Source organism: Phoenix dactylifera, chromosome 8 (genome assembly GCF_051530095.1).
Source record: "Phoenix dactylifera cultivar Ajwa chromosome 8, Ajwa_hap1_PhDact_Kaust_v1.1, whole genome shotgun sequence".
In the NCBI taxonomy this organism is placed as follows: Eukaryota; Viridiplantae; Streptophyta; class Magnoliopsida; order Arecales; family Arecaceae; genus Phoenix; species Phoenix dactylifera.
Genome location: NC_143197.1, coordinates 30,152,620 through 30,169,425, shown reverse-complemented (window position 1 = coordinate 30,169,425; position 16,806 = coordinate 30,152,620). Strand labels below are relative to the sequence as shown.

The following is a 16,806-nucleotide window of genomic DNA, read 5'->3' as shown; positions in this document are numbered from 1 at the left end:
CTTTTAGGAAGAACATGATGGTAGGCTTGAAAACTGTTCATATACAAATTAATTGCATGAAAAGAAAAAAAAAGTAGGGAGATGAGAAACATTGAGCTTGTATTTTTGTCAATATAATAGCTTCGATTTTTTTTCTATCTTGGTGTACAATAGAACAGGAGAAGACACTAATGCTACTCAAATTGTGACAACCATTGAATACTCTGACCCCATCCGACCTCTGGGCCACTCCACAATGGTAACAAGTCTCCAAAGATGACAACATTGGCCTGCACCCAAATATGGGGCACGACCCTTCATGCCTAGCACATTGCTTACATGATCAATCACTTTGAGAGTATCATGTAGGCTAAAAATAAAAATGATGAGGTGCCTCGGGTACTTCATGGCATTTTATTTTTTAATTTTATTGGATACATTTATACTCGTACGAATTCATCCGCTCTAAAAAAGATAAAAAAATACAAAAAATAATAAAAATAAAAACAAAGGCGGAACCTCTCGATGGAGACAAGTTCCTGAACCCAAATCTGAGGCACGATTCTCGATGCCCGCCACCTTATGGAGACAAGTTTTCAAGGGAGGCAAAAAGGTTGGTGTTGACTCTGCAGACCAGAGACTAAATCTGGCGATGATCGACCGACTTTTATAGTGCCAGAGTGCTGATTATACCGTTACATTATGCAGCTTATGGATAAGTAAAACATGTAGCACTATTTAGCTTATTAATAAATGAAAAATGGTTCCTTTTGGTGAAAAGTTTTATTAATTAATTTTGTTGTCCTTCTGAATGAGCAATGTTATATGGTGTCATATAGTGCTCTTTGTTGGGTACTTGTTTGATTGAAAATATATGGTTGGTCTATTAGGCATCGAAATAATTGACATAATGCATGATTTTTCAAGAAATGCTTCCAATTCAAGCGACGAATTTATTCAAGTGGACAATTAGCACCGTAAAGATTGAACCTGACTTAGAGCTTATTTGGCATTGTTGGAGTGCGCGAATAAGTAAATCCCCCGAGGGGGCAGGGGGTAACGTCCAATTCCCAGGTGACAGGTCCAGTTGAAGACCGGATATCCCTCAAGGGGGCAGGGGGTAACGTCCATCTAATCTGGAAGTAGGTGTTTGAGCGAGGTGTCCGAGCGAGTCAGGGAAGGAAAGTGCTAGTTGTTTATATACGATAAAAGTGGTCTTCCCCGGAATGAGAAAGAGAGGGATTTTGACCTTCGTTTTTCGGGAGAATGAAATAGGGGATCTTTGACTTTCTGGTAAGGCTTTTCCTTGACTTTCCAGGAAGGAAAGATATGGGATTTATACTTTCCGGTAAGATAAGGTAACAAATGTTATTCACATGCGGAAGAGAGTGAGAAAGGTTAGAGCTTTTAATAAAAAAATATTTATTATTTGATAACTATATTTTTAAAATACCGTGAGCCAGTTAATGTTTGATTCTTAGGCCTTTTTATTTTGGGCTAGGCACTATTCTACATTGAAAATTTTTAAGTTAGGTTGGTGGCATCGATGAACAATGTTGGCATTTTAGACACAACCTTCTTTCTTCATTTTATTGCATAGCATTAGTCAGACTAAAAGAGTTATAAAATATAAGAAATTGAAAGAAAGAACTCAGATTGATGCAAGCAAGAAATTAATATGGGAAATCAAATCCACACGCTTTTCAATCTGAATGAATTTCACATTGCATCTCGAAACATCGATATCCAATTTCGTGCGTCGCTTATCATGCCGGAGCTCAAATAAAGTGGGTGATTTAGATGGGTCGTGGCTTCCGGCGGATCCTTTCGGTGCTTCACGATCTTTAGACCTTTTCTTCTATACTCTCTAGGAATAGGATATTTCACCACTCAATATGGATTCCGCTCGACTATACTTCTTGGAATACATCTCTCTTATTCCAGTATTCCCCCCGTGAAGTTGTTAGTGATATTTTGCTAATGCGGAGAGCCAAGTATTAAAATGTTGATCAGCTTGGGGTGGGGTAAATATTATCATGACCATGTGTAATTTAATAGATAAAACATAAAATAGAGCAGAAACTCTTTGTTTACGGAAATGTGACTTCACTTCGAATTCTATCTCCATGGTGAGTAGTGGAGGATAATGATTAGAAGATACCCTCTGCAAATATTGTATTTGAGCATGGGGAAAGATCCATCCATTTGCCATGGCTAATAAATCCAATTAAAAGAAACCACAAAGAAAGTTACCTTTAGTCCGACGGATCCACGTTAGGTCTTAAATAATTTGAAATTACGAGCAAAGAATCAGCCTCAGATGCCAGCTGTCCCACTAATTTCTAATTATGGAACGATGAGACGCTTTTTGTTGTCACAATATTATTGTCTTCCAGTGCTTTCCTTAAAAAATTAAGCTCGTTGGAGGAGACAGAAAAGTTGACTCCGATGGAGACTGAGCAGCCGGACTGTACCAAAGTCGATTCCAAATAAAGCGCTGCTCAGTCCGTCGGATACATTTCATCTGGGATTCCCTACTGCCTTAGACAACTTTGGCGACGATATTTTGGAGAGCGGCACGAGAAAAAAAAAAAAAAAAAAAAAAAAAAAAAAGGCTTCATCATCAAAGATTCGAGTTTCTAGATGATCACTGCTGGCGGTCGCTAAATTTTTAATATCTCTATGTCAGGAGCAAAATTACGGACGGCTTGGATCAGATTATGCCATACCAGACGTGCGCTCCAAGCTATATCGATCATATTAGAGGGTGACTCAGTTACTGTGATCAGTTGGATTCAAAAGGGCTAGAGCGAAGGGAGTGGGGTATACTTCTTATTTCGAAATATTATTGTCTTCCAGTGCTTTCCTTAAAAAATTAAGCTCGTTGGAGGAGACAGAAAAGTTCACTCCGATGGAGACTGAGCAGCCGGACTGTACCAAAGTCGATTCCAAATAAAGCGCTGCTCAGTCCGTCGGATACATTTCATCTGGGATTCCCTACTGCCTTAGACAACTTTGGCGACGATATTTTGGAGAGCGGCACGAGAAAAAAAAAAAAAAGGCTTCATCATCAAAGATTCGAGTTTCTAGATAATCGCTGCTGGCGGTCGCTAAATTTTTAATATCTCTATGTCAGGAGCAGAATTACGGACGGCTTGGATCAGATTATGCCATACCAGGCGTGCGCTCCAAGATATATCGATCATATTAGAGGGTGATTCAGTTACTGTGATCAGTTGGATTCAAAAGGGCTAGAGCGAAGGGAGTGGGGTATACTTCTTATTTCAAAATATTTGGAATATAGCGAGTGATGGAGTGGCCTTTTAGGCTAAACATGTATATCGAGAGGCCAACGAAACAAAGGATTAGGTGGCGTATTATGTGACATGCCACTCAAGAGATACCCTGTAGGTAGGAGATGGCAAATTACTTAGAATATGATTCCTGGGAAACAAATTCCTAGGAAGAGGATGCCTAGGAAAGTACTTTTGGCATGTTTGGTTGACCATGGGAAAGTGACAAATTTCCAAGGTGCTTATGTTTGGTTGGCCATCCACTTTCCTAGGAAAGTTATATATAATTCCTATTATGCCCTTAATAAAAATTAGTTTTTTAATGCCTCTTTAATGCTTCTTTAATGCTGAAGGGACGTTTTGGGAAAAAGTAAAAATGGAGTGATTCCCGCCTCATGGGAAAGTAACTTTCCCATGTTTCTCATGGGAAAGACTTTCCCATGAAATATGGGAATCACATTCCCATGGGAATACAACTTTCCCTTCTCTCTCCTTTGAAAACTCCAACCAAACAAGAGGCATCTCATTACTTTCCCGTTGACCACACTTTCCCCCCTTCTTTTCCCGCGAACCAAACGAGCCCTTCATGGGAAAGTCTTTCCCATGAGAAACATGGGAAAGTTACTTTCCCATGAGGCAGGAATTATTCCATTTTTACTTTTTTCCAAAAAGTCCCTTCAGCATTAAAGAAGCATTAAAGAGACATTAAAAACCTAATTTTTATTAAGGGCATAATAGGAATTATACATAACTTCCCTAGGAAAGTGGATGGCCAACCAAACATAAGCACTTTGGAAATTTGTCACTTTTTCATGGTCAACCAAACATGCCAAAAGTATTTTTCTAGGCATCCTCTTCCTAGGAATTTGTTTCCTAGAAATCATATTTCTAGGAGGGAAAATGCTTCCCGCGAACCAAACGAGCCCTACCTGTTGTATTCGTTCAAGCAATCTATGACGTACTTGTTTTTTTGGAAACAATAAAATAAAATAAAGCGCCTGCCCCCCAATGGTGGAAACTTCTCGAACTCGCCAGAAGCGGCTGCGCAATATGCGTTGGCGCCAAGCTGGTTCTTCGCGTCCCAGTTGCAATAATTTCCAGTCCAATCTTTTCCCCCTGGTTCCATCCTTCCTAGTTTCCAATTATCTTGATTCGCGGGAGAAGTTTCTCCGATCCATGGTGGGCTACCACGCTTTAATTCTTTATCCCCCTCGAGTTGATTCTTAATCTAAGTGGTTTATTCTATGTTGTTCTTGTTGTTACTATGGTTATTGTTATTATTTGAGAAAAAAGTTTGGATCTTGGAAGGTTGGTTGAGATTTTTTTGTTCAAATACAATATATATTAATTTGGCGGCTATTCTGGTAGATTAGATTGCTAGTTTTTTTTGGTTTTGGTTTTCGTTTGCTGTTTAGTTGATTGAGAAGGATTAGGGTTTGTTAATGTGTGGATTTCTTTCGATTGGGAAACAAGATTAATTTAGTATTCGTCACTTTAGGATATGCTATTCCGAGAAGTTGGATACCGTATATCGAACTCTATTGATTTCTCTGTGGGAGAGTAATCTAGGCTAGGAATGGTTGGTTGATCATGTAGTCTCTGGTGGCTGAGCTATTCTACTTTAGAATAGATTTAGAATTTTCTTCATCCTGAAAGAGGAAGCTCAACCCACACATGCACACACACATGCAGCACTTATTTATGAGTTAGTCTACGTTACTGACAAGTAATAACACAAAAACTTCCTGTTCAGGTGGCTTGATGTGAACTACATGATTCCTGTCGTATGTCCGGCAACGCTGTACCAGTTGGGGAATTTGATGCCTGTTCAGCTGGATGCAAATGGACTTATCTAGTTTAGTTTGTATTCCCATCATTTATCTGATAGAAAGAACTTTGCATTCAGATAGATGGGGAAGGCTGTTGTGATAAATGTATCCTGCAGAATCTGGGAATTCTGAAATTTGATACTATAGCCCTCGTTCTTCCTTTTTCTTTGCTTGATGTTGGTTTTAGATGTTAATTGCCGAGTTAGCTTTAAACGCTTCTTCTGTTGATATACAATTTCTTGGCTGTGGCTCCATGTTGGAATGTTTTCTGTCCCTTGCTGATTATTTTGCACATTTGCTTCCAACTTTATTCTCACATATTTCATCAAATTCTTTCTTCAAATCTCATTAAGATTGTTTTGTTGGCATCACAGATGGAATCACCAAATTCTCACTCATCTTAGATCATTGATATAAGTGTAGATGTCCCTGGGGAAGTTTCTGGCTTAGGTGGTAATAAGATATGTGGTGTCACCACTTGTGGTTTGTCTGATTCTAGAACAAGCTCCAAGGATGCCAAAGAGAGATCTGCCTCAATGCAGAAGCTACTAGCAGCTGTTGTCCTTTGTGACATATTCATGAGTGCCGAGGCGGTTGGTGGCATTAAAGCAAACAGTCTTGCAATCTTAACTGATTCAGCTCATCTCCTTTCAGATGTTGCAGCATTTGCCATCTCCTTATTCTCCCTTTGGGCACCAGGATGGGAACCAACGCCACTCCAGGCATATGGTTTTTCGCAAATAGAGATATACTTGGAGCACTTGTTTGCTTCCAGCTTATATAGCTCTTAGTTGGGATATCAGTTTACGAAGCCACTGCAAGACTCATTCGTAACACTGGTTAAGTGCAGGGTGTCTTGATGTTGCTCTCTCGGCATTTGGTTTGGTGGTTAACATTTATCATGGCTGCCTTGCTGGCTCATGATCATGGTCATGGTGGACATGGCCACAGCCACCAAGTTCACTCAAACCATGATCACAGCCATAAGCATGATGACCACAGTCATGACCATGGACATGATGTGGAACATGGTCACAGCCCATCACCATCATTCAGGAAATTCCAAATGCAAGGAAGAACATGAACCTCTGCTAAAGCCTGCTGAAGATGCCCCAAGCCGAAGTCCCAACTTGAAAGAAACCAGAGGAACATCAATGTGCATAGTGCCTATCTTCATGCATTTGGAGACTCCATTCGCTGCATAGGGGTGACGATTGGAGGGGCCATTATATGGTACAAACCTGAATGAAAGATGATTGATTTTGTTTGCACACTTGTTTTCTCTTGTCATTGTGTTCATAACCACAATCATGATGCTGAGGAACATACTTAGAGGTCCTCATGGAGAGTACCCCGAGGGAGATTGATGCAACCAGGGTTGAGAAGGGGTTGTGCGAGCTAGATGGTGTTGCAGCCATCCACGAGCTGCACTTATGGGCCATCACAGTAGGGAAGGTTCTCCTAGCATGCCAGGTGAAGATCATCCGACAGGCATATGCTGATATGGTGCTTGATAAGGTGATAGGATACATCAAAACGGAGTTCAATATTAGCCATGTTACCATACAGATAGAATGACAGTAGGTTTGTTTTCCGGTGATATCTATGAACAGGTTCTTGCGGCAGCAGTAAGGAGAGAGGTATACATATTTCTGGTTCATTACTTTCGGATGCAAATCTTTCTACTTTATCACAGCAGATCATTCTTTCCTTTGATTTGATGGAAGAAATGGTAATTTGGAACTGAAAGTGAATGGACTATTAGATTTGGCAGGACTGCTTTTCATCTCATATTGACTGACTTATAGGCTGTTAGAAGTCCTGCATTGCTTGTGAGCTATCAGTGGTGGTTATTGATGTGTATATCGCTTGCTGAAATGTTATAGTCGGATTTTAGCGACAGTTCAGTTATATCTGCTCGGTGGGACGAGGAAAGCATAAGCAAGTTTTGTAGTTCTGTCTGGATTTTTTAACTATAGTATTGCTATATACATGGACCACAATGTTTATAAATGTTTACGAGTCTAGGCTACAATGAACTTCCAATGCATTGCCGCAGTATCTTTGATAATTTGAATCAACTGCAGCAAAGAACTTGCAGAAGATAGGCCATTTTCCCTTGTAGTGTAACATGCTCCCTCTTGTTTTACTCCCTCAATCTGTTCTTGCTGCTGTTAGATAGCTAATGAAGTGATGTAAAATTTTCTAGGTGTAGCAGCTTTTACTCGTTTCGCACTGCTAGTGACTTTGATGGTTTAAAGCAGCTGCTGCAGTGGATACTCTGCAAAGTTTACATTGAACTTGCCACAGTGGTGGTGAAAAATCCTTTTTGGCATGAAAGCGGATGTGTTTGTGGTAAATTACCACAAGGTGTGATGTCTGGGATTATTAAAATTTGTTCACGCATTTCCATCACTAGGAGTTGCACCAACACTTCTCCTATTTTTCTGTTGTGTCTGGTAGGTCATGTATACCTGTGTATCAGTAGATTAGTTTCTGAATCATGGTGGCAAGTGATGGATATGTTTTTAAAGAGTTATAACCTCTTCTAAACTTCATGCTTTTTTCAATAGTATAACTGACAATGAAAAATGTCTTGTAATTAGAAGATCAAACTCTGCAACTCTGTATTTGATTCCAGTTTACTTTCTGCATTACCAGATTGAGCCTTAAAACAGAGCATATCCATGCAGCACTAAAGTAATCCACAATCTTTTGGTCTTTGGGGATGTTGTTGGAGGATGGAGGTGAAAAGATATAAAAGAGTCACTGTGACTGCAAACTGGTTAGAGATGCTAAACCCAGGAAAGGGTTTTATGCGGGCTTTGGACCATGATTAATCAAGTTTGAGGCAGGAATATACAACACAATTGCAAGTAGTGGCTCTGCTAGATCGTCATGATCCATCCGACTTGCAGGGAAAAAAAAAAAAGCCTCGATTTGACAGTATACTTTTAAAAATATTTTAAAAATAAAAAATTATTTTTATATTTTAATAAATTATAAACGTTATTTTTAAAAATAGTAAAAAAAAGAGAATCAAACATTTTCTTATTTCGTTATTATAAAGGGTGAATGGGAGAGAGGAACCGGCAGAGACCAAAGGGGGCCCGCCTTAATTCACCTAATCCTTTGTCTCCCTTACCCCTCTTTTACCTCCCACCAGCCGCTATTTTCTCTGCCCTCCAGTCTCCGTGCCTATCACTAGACCGATCTCCACCGGTTCTCTTTTCTCACATTCTCTCGTTTGATTTGAAGGAAAAAAAGAAAGAAAGAAATCTTGAAACACACAAAATGCTGTGCTCGATCTCGACCTCGAGGTCGAGCTCCAACTGGCTCGATCGCCTCCACACCTCCAAAGGCTTCTCCATCCCCGCCGACCTCGATCTCGACCACTTCCTCTCCTCCAACCCTAACCCGGACCCCAACTCCAATTCTTGCTTTCCTCCTCCTCCTCCTCCTCCTCCTCCTTCCGAGACTCGGCCCTCCTGTGCGCGGCGGAAGCAGCATCCGCCGCCGCCGGTCTCCGCCTCGGGGAGCAAAACTGCCGGCGAGAAGGAGCAGATCTTCGATCTGATGAGCTCCGCCTTGGCGGAGCTCTTCGTCATGGGGGACCGCCCCGCCCCCGGAACCCTAAGGGCGAGCAAGAAGAGCTCCCGGAAGCAGCCCAACCCTAAGGCCTGCGTCCCCTCCGTCTCAGCGAGCATCGGTGGCAACTTCTTGGCCGGTGCGCCGGCGGCTTGCCACGTTACTCCGGCGACTTCGCCGTCGAGCGCTGAGAACAGCGTGGCGGAGGCCAAGAAGAGCCGGACGAAGGCGAGAAGGAAGCGTGGGACGGCAGGAAGTCCTGTCGAGTCGGATTTGTCGACGTATTCGAAGACGGAGGTGACGGTTATCGACACGAGCTCCCCAGGTTGGAAGTCGGAGAAGCTCATCTTTAGGAAGGGGATCGTGTGGAAGGTCCGGGACAAGAAGCTATGGAATGTATGCAGGAAGAAGAGGAAGCTGGGTCTGGTGGAGAGATTGATCAGCGAGAAGGAGAAGGAGCAGCCGTTGATTGACATGAAAGTTCCGGCTGGGAAGGAGCGTTCAAGATCAGTGGATGAGGTAAGAATATTCTGGTTCCGTTATTCTATTTTTCCATTTGCATGTTAAATACTAAAGCAGCTTATGGAATATGATGATGTTGGTGGATCAAATTCTTTGTATTTTTCTTGAAAGTTTGATGTTATAGAGCCAGATTTGTGCCAACTATTCCATAAACGTGCTCTTTGATCGTGTTATGTTAAAAATGTTAGTCTTAGGTGCTTATTTGTATATACTATAGAATGTAAATCTACTTATCATTTCTCTGCATGCTACCTGTTGATTGCAGTGTTGATATGCCCTGATTGAAAGGTAGGCTTAAGAGGAGAGGATGTAGAGGTAGTTTAAGACATAATAATTTTCTTGGTGGCAATGTTAAAACTATATAAATAAATAAATGCAGGAGTAATCTTTGTTGGGAAAGACAAGCTGCAACACAAAATAATATTCATAGATCTGAGCATATTAGAGAAACTATTGATGAATGCGGCATTTACCTTTAAAGATCATGAGAGATAGTTTGCAATAAATAGTTAGTAAAAGCTTACAATTTGAATATATCAGCATGCACCTATTTTTGTAACACCTATTTCAACTATTTGGGGTCGACTTTATTAATTCTCATCATTTATTTTTTCATTAAAGGTTATTTCTGGTGTTATTGCAAGTTTTTCCAAATTGTTTCCTCATAATCCATTCGATCTTATCCTCGTTTCCGAACATTCAATAAAGATTCAAGTACCTCTTCATATTGAAGTTCTTAGTTATTCTACATGCCATATCATCTCAATTGGTTCTTTAGCACTCTCTATTAAATTAGCATTTAGTTATACGCCTCTGCCCATTCTGTTTCTTTTTAGCATTAGACCCTTTTCATTTACTACATTTTTGAACCATACAGCATTGCAAGTCTTATTTGAAGTTGCTAAGGAATGCATTGGTCATGTAACAACCTACAAACACCTCTTCTAACCCATAAACCATAAATAGAGAGCTTTCTCCGGGCTATTTCGTGTCTGATGTATTATTGCTTATTCGCCAATCATTCTTTTAAGGGTTGTGGAGCTTACCGGAAGATTCTATTGTGGGGTTTGTTATCACAACTGAGTTTTCTTTCTTTTTTTCCTACAATATTGTTTGAGCACTCAGCCCAATTGTCTTAACAAGTTTCATTTTTGATAAATTCTCAAAATTCTTTAATAAGATATCACTGTTGTTATTCATATATTGGGAAGTTTGAATCAAATCTCATTCTATCCAAGTCCTGAGCATATAAGCAAAATTCTTCAAAATGCCATTCTCTTGGTTCAAACTTAAGTTTATACCCCAATATGAAGAGATACAAGATGTCTGGGCATAACTACCTTATTTTAACTAGTACATAGTCATGTACAGTGTGCATGGAATTGAATAATATTTATTATTAATTATGTCAGTAATTACAGTAAATGATCCATTTATAAGAAATATAATAATATAGAAACATGTTCAATATAAGTGCTACTAACCAATGGTTTAACAGAATTTTTGAATCAGTTGTTATCTTTTACAGGGAGCTCAAAACATGAGGTTATGTTTCCTGGAGTTGGAGTATCATTAGTACTATTAGATCATCAAGCTGATTGTTTATATACTGTATCAAATTAAATAGACTTCTTATATGGTGAATATTTTTTTAAACAATAAAATATGTTTGTCAGTCACTAGTGCATTAACTCTAAAAACTTAGTCATGACCTGAATATCCACAAAGGATTGAAATCTATTATAAGCATTTGCTAGTGATAAGCAATATTTGGCACTATGTCTATTTCAACTGATTTTTAATACATCTACGACTTTCCACCATGTCAAGAGAAGAGACTTTCTTTCCATTTATGCATTTGATTATTCTCTTGTTTGCTGTTATTGTGTTTGATAGTGGTAGAAGTACAAATTGCTTTGTTGAGAGAAGCATATTGACCAGTGATTGCGGGGCCCAATTCTTGACCGGAAGGGACACCAATGGCTTCTGCCCTTCCATCCCTTGGATGGATAGAGGGGGAGGGCAGAGCTTTTGGTTTTTTCATGTTGTCAAATAGTTGAACAATGAAAATAGATGGCGAGTGCCTGATCGAATTGATCAGGTTGGAGGAAAAAAGAGGGTTGCAAATGGTGTAATTTGCAGATACATGTGAGATTTGAATCCATGCTTTAAGTTTTAATACAGAGCTCATTAGAAAGCATTGACTAATATTGTGAAATTTCAAGGATATATGTCTCTCCTTTTGCATTAAGATGGATTTATCTAAGTAATTTATATCAAATGGTTTATGGTGTATGTCTTGCAGTTCCCACTAGAATTAGTTGATAGAGTATCTAATAGATAACAGTAAGAAATTTTGAGCAATGTCCAGTGGAGAGATTTGTATAAAGAGATGGGGCATTTTGAGAACATTCTTACAATTTTCCAAAATTTAAATATCTCATTCTTAATATGGCATCAATGAAGGAAAGAAAATAACCTCAGACCTTTCTAACAAGGCAGGCAACTAGACAATAAACATAGTAATCATCTACTCTTTGTTATTATACTTAAACTCTTAAAGTGCTTCTACTCCATGACATTCTTTGTAACGTATATTCTAAATTGAAATATCATATGATGGTAATTGTACTGAAGTGATGGCTGGTGGTCAGATTATGCTTATTAAGTCAGATGCCTTTTCGGTTACTCAATTTGTACAACAACTAGCAGTTTATTTGTATTGTTTCAATGTGCAAGACATAATTTCTGAGGTGAGGTGAGTGGTTGGTTATCCGAAGAAGGAAATGAGGATGGTATCAATTTCATCAAAAAAATCCATAAGGATGCGCACTAAGGATGCAAGATAAACCTACAACTTGTGTCTATCTTGATTTTTGTACATTCCTAAAGGCATTATACAAGACATAGTAGCATATCTAAGGTGTTGTATCTGTCATTTTTCTACCCCTTTCTACCTTATTATCCCAATCTTTTCTACTGTACTTACTATGAGTGTCCAATATTTTATGGTAATTGAAATAGTGATTTCACTATTAATTTGAATAGTACTTGGACATGGTTGAGTCTATTTGTTTGAGAAAACGAATCTGAACTTGAACATACAAGTAGCTTTTACCATATTTTATGCCAGTTTTATTCATTTAGTACAGCACTAAAATCAAACTTGGCTCTAAACATAACCAGCCAGGGTTTGTCTAAAACCAACAAGAGACATTACTCTAAATCTCACCAAACTATTCGAGCTAGCAATATGTGCTCACATGACCAGTGGCCTTATCAAATTGAGTTTTTGTAGTAAGAATGCAGAAAATTATTCCACTTGGTGTTTTGCATTCATTATCTCTGGTAAATTAAATACTTTCCCTGCACCCTTGGCACTACCAATTTTTTTTACCAAACACCATCAAGACTAACTCTGCTAATGGCTACTTTGCTTTTGGTTTATCAGATCTGAATGATTCATGCTTTTCCAACTAAAAGAAAAATCATTGTTAACAATGCCTTGCAAATCTTGATATGCTCAACAACAAAACAAAGAATGTACCATGAAGACTAACTTGACACTTGATGTGATGGGCCAAGCTAAGAATATTAAAAATATTGTTATGATGGTCCGTGCAGATCATCACCCATATTCGTAATTCTAGATGATCATAAAATCCATTCACAATATGCAGCCATTATTCATTGCGAAAATTATAAGTTTTGGAGAAGTGTGTGATTTGGACTGGGAATTTATTGTCTTCATCATGTTTCTTAGCTTCGACGACAAGTGGAGATTGTTGATGAAGAGTTCTTTCTTTAAAACTTGGTTATCCGTTCTATTGACAAACCTCTGTTTTCTTTCATAACTAAGGTTGTTTTTGGCCAATATTGAACTGTTTCAGCTGCATTCAAACCAAAACTGATCCTCAAAATCTTAGTATTGTTGAATGTCGGTCAAAACCGAGCCACAAAACTGAGCAAAAGTAGCCTTGTAGACTTTTATTTTTTGAAAAAAAGCTTTATTTTGGTATAATATTATTGATGAGCTATTCCTTAAAGGTCGAGTCAATTTTGGATGATTTTTTCTTTCTTTAATTTTAGTACAAAGAAGAATATTAGATGACAAAATATAATCCTTGACAGGCTGAAACATATGGATACTTTCCTACTATGATACTTTATAAATAGCTAGGTTGAAGATACCAGCATTCATAGTAATAAAATCTTCTTTTTCTATATCAAGTATTTATTGATGTTTATAACTACTTACATTTGATTAGATGGCCACTTAACCTCAAACATATGAGGACATTCCAAGTTTAATATATTTCCCACTTCTACTAAAAAATGATGAAGATAAAGAAAGACATGAACATAATAGGATTGAAAAGTTTCAAAGCATTCAGTGAATTTTCAAACAATTGTAGTTCAATATGTTGATGGTACATGTGTTCATGTACCAATATCCCTTGTATACAGTTGTAACTTTAGCTTAAATCGTCAAAATTATAACCAAGAATCTATATAAGTCAAAGTACTTTAAAATTTTGAAAAATACTTTCTTGAAATACTTGGCACCTTTTTACCTTCAACTTTTAATTTTCTCTTTTTTTTTTTTTTTTTTAAAATCAAAACTCCAAAACTTGCCAAAACCAAAACCAGAACCAAGTTTTATGATGGTGACTAGAATGCTGGGAAATAAGGCGAGGTGATCCTTTTGTTCTTTCTTTTTTTAAAGTGGTCGGTGTTTGGGCATTGATTCCTGTGATATACTGATGTATAACTTGGTTGTAAAGGATTTTGTCAGGGCTTTTATGTGTGACTTCTAGGACTTACTGCTGTTTTCCAATTTGAATAAGAAGTGGGGCTTTCGGCAAGCCTGCCTTTAAGGGGGTGGAATGTTTAGAATTGTGATTCATTTGGTTGAAGTTATTTCAAGTTAATAAGCAAATCAACAGAGGCCTTTTATGCTAGGAAGCTGGGTGGAGGAGTGGGCTGAAACCCTTTTTTTCCTCTTTTCCAGAGTTGGACGAGGTTTGGACTGAGGAGTTAGGGGGAGACTGTGGGGCCCTCTTTATGAGTTGAGAGTCAGAAAGCTACAGAGTTGCCGCATTACATGGTTAATGTAGGTAGAAGATTGGCAGGGTGTGAGGTTGTTTTGCTTGCTCCATTTTTTGGGGGTGAACTTGTTTTCATTGTAAATTCTACTTTTCCATTTGCTTGTTTCAACAAAAGATTGAAAAAAATTGGAAATCTCATTTCTAAATCTCTGGATTTTTTTTTTTGTTTCATGGGGAGATTCTACATTTCCTTTTCTGGAGATTCCCTTGCATCCAAACATCTTAACTCTCTGATGTATGTCAGAAGGGCGTTATTTCCTAATATGCAGATTGGCGACTCTTTCTTTCCTTTTTGTTTTGGTGCACCTGAGTTGATGGAAAAATGGTAGATATTTGTTTTGAAGTTCATCATATTGTTTAATTTATAAGATTTTAAAATTTACAAAATGATCTGCATCAATATTTATGCAAGTATTGTTTAAAATAGACCCAAGAATAAGATTTTGCATGATAAAAGAAAAAAAATTGATTTTCTCTATCGCCATAAGAAATACATAATAAATAAGCTTGTGCATTTCAATATATATAGAGAAAGAAGTGAATTTGAATTAAGTGATTGAAGACCTTGAAAATTTCCAGTCGAAATTGTTTGCTGGAATTTATGTGCTGGGTCTGAAGGAAGCCAGGAATAGATGGCACAACTTTTTTTTTTGGGAAAGTCTCAGTCTTTCTACCAAGAAAACGTCCATCTTTGATATATATTAGGTTGATTTGGTAATTACAAGGGAGATGCTGCAAGCTTCATAAAGCATTCAAAGGAGCGGTATGCCTGACCATTGCACGAAATTCATGCATGAATTGCATGGTACAAATGATACAGCATATTTGCTTGCATGGTTGGCAGTGCATGAACGTTTTTCTTATATCAACCACTATGGTCATGCTGGCCTTTCTCCACCAAATTTTTTCAACCTACACTTATTGCTCTGGTCATGTAACTTTGGTAGCATTCTATCATGAATCTGTGCATATGTTATGGTTTACACAAGTATACTGCTTTCATTGTAATGCAGTCAGATATGCCTATGTTATTTACCATCCAGCTGCTTCAATGCTTTCTTCCGCAATGACTATCTAAATTCTTTCAATATGTTACAGGGAGGAGCTCATGCTGAAAAGATAGATGCTTCAAATGAGTCTGATGATCAAATTCAAATTCCTATGAGAAAGTAAGGCTGCTTAAAAACTTGACTAACCTATGCCATTCTGTAAAGCTTTCCTATGCTTGTTGGTCATGAAGTAACCTTCTCTCAAATGCATTGTTTTCATATCAGTCGATATAATAGGGTGAGATAGCACTTTGTGATACAGAATACCAAAATATTTTTTGTTGGCTTATAAGCTTATGTATCCCCAGATATTATCCCATTTTATATCAATATATAGGCAAGATTGTGGGTCTTATTTATTATTCTTTAGTGGATTTTTTAATTGCTAAATATTAGAACCGCTGTGTAAGAGAAAAGTTACTGTCATTTTCACTATATTGGCCCATAAATTCCTCATCAACTGAGATATCCTGATGTCTTGGTCGATGTTGAAGACTATTCAGCCTTTGACCATAGTAGATTGATGTCTGAGCTCACATTGGTATTAGTCACACACCAACATTATGGCGTATCAGAGTTGAAAACCTTGCTCACATCCTAGTTCATACATTGCAGGCCAAAATTTTCAAGATCACCGCGTGTTCCAGCAGCCAAAGATTCTTCTGTTTACTGTTTACAAGTTAGTACAAGCAGGAAAAGTGGCTCGGCATGTCCCAAAGGTACTCCAAAAGGATGATGAGACTGTGAAGTGTTTTTGGGAGATCGCTATTAGGAGGATTTTGGAGAGCTATTCTTTGTTCTCTGCATCTTGAAGAAATGCAGACTGCTCTCTGCAGGACAATATATGAGCGAAGGTGGTTAATGAATCACTGGTTGCATTAGCTCTAAACTATTAGCAAGGGCATTAGAAGCTGTTCATTGACTCAAAGCAGTGGGTTTTGAGTGAATTCATTTCACAAAAAATATCACGAGAGTGTCAAAGCTATGACATGCCTGTTCTGGATCAAATTCATCCATTTAATACCCATTTTCTATGAATTATCAGGCTGTTTCTAGTTTTTTTTTTTTTTTTTTTTGTGGTGAAAACGGCAATTTATATAGCTCTAACGTGAGTACAGCCTGCTAGATCAACAGAAAGTAAAGAGTACAGGGGATAGGGAATATCGCCTATAGAAGTCCAGAAGACCTCTCCAAAATATCGGACGACGAAAGAAGCAACTTAGTCTGCTGCTTGGTTCGCTTTCCGAAAGATATGTGCTATCTGAAGATCATCTATCTTCCAAACCAATCTGCGGGATGCTCTGATGAGAGGGTGACCATCTCCATACCTATCCAGCTCATGTATCCAGTCAATTACGACCAAAGATTCCATCGAAGAATCTTTCTCAAGTTGCACCCGCTCGGCTGTTTTCAGTTTTTAGGTAAGCTGACTTGGTCA

The 16,806-nt window shown here is 38.2% G+C and overlaps 1 protein-coding gene and 1 pseudogene across 2 annotated transcripts; both read left to right on the top strand.

Annotated features, from left to right (window-relative positions):
- Positions 1 to 5,182: 5,182 nt before the first annotated feature.
- Positions 5,183 to 6,679, top strand: LOC148702810 (metal tolerance protein 1-like; annotated as a pseudogene).
- On the top strand, positions 5,229 to 16,409 carry LOC103718240 (uncharacterized). 2 transcript variants are annotated; one of them, XM_089925092.1, is made up of 4 exons: positions 6,608 to 6,741; positions 7,763 to 9,208; positions 15,418 to 15,488; positions 15,984 to 16,409. In XM_089925092.1, exons 2-4 carry the CDS (start codon positions 8,177 to 8,179, stop codon positions 16,102 to 16,104), a joined length of 1,224 nt encoding a protein of 407 aa, XP_089781218.1. In that variant the 5' UTR covers positions 6,608 to 6,741; positions 7,763 to 8,176; the 3' UTR covers positions 16,105 to 16,409. The 2 variants fall into 2 exon arrangements, with proteins under 2 accessions (XP_089781217.1, XP_089781218.1); XM_089925091.1 differs by lacking the exons at positions 15,418 to 15,488; positions 15,984 to 16,409 and adding an exon at positions 14,223 to 14,360 and having other exon boundaries at positions 5,229 to 9,208.
- The last annotated feature ends 397 nt before the right edge of the window (positions 16,410 to 16,806 follow it).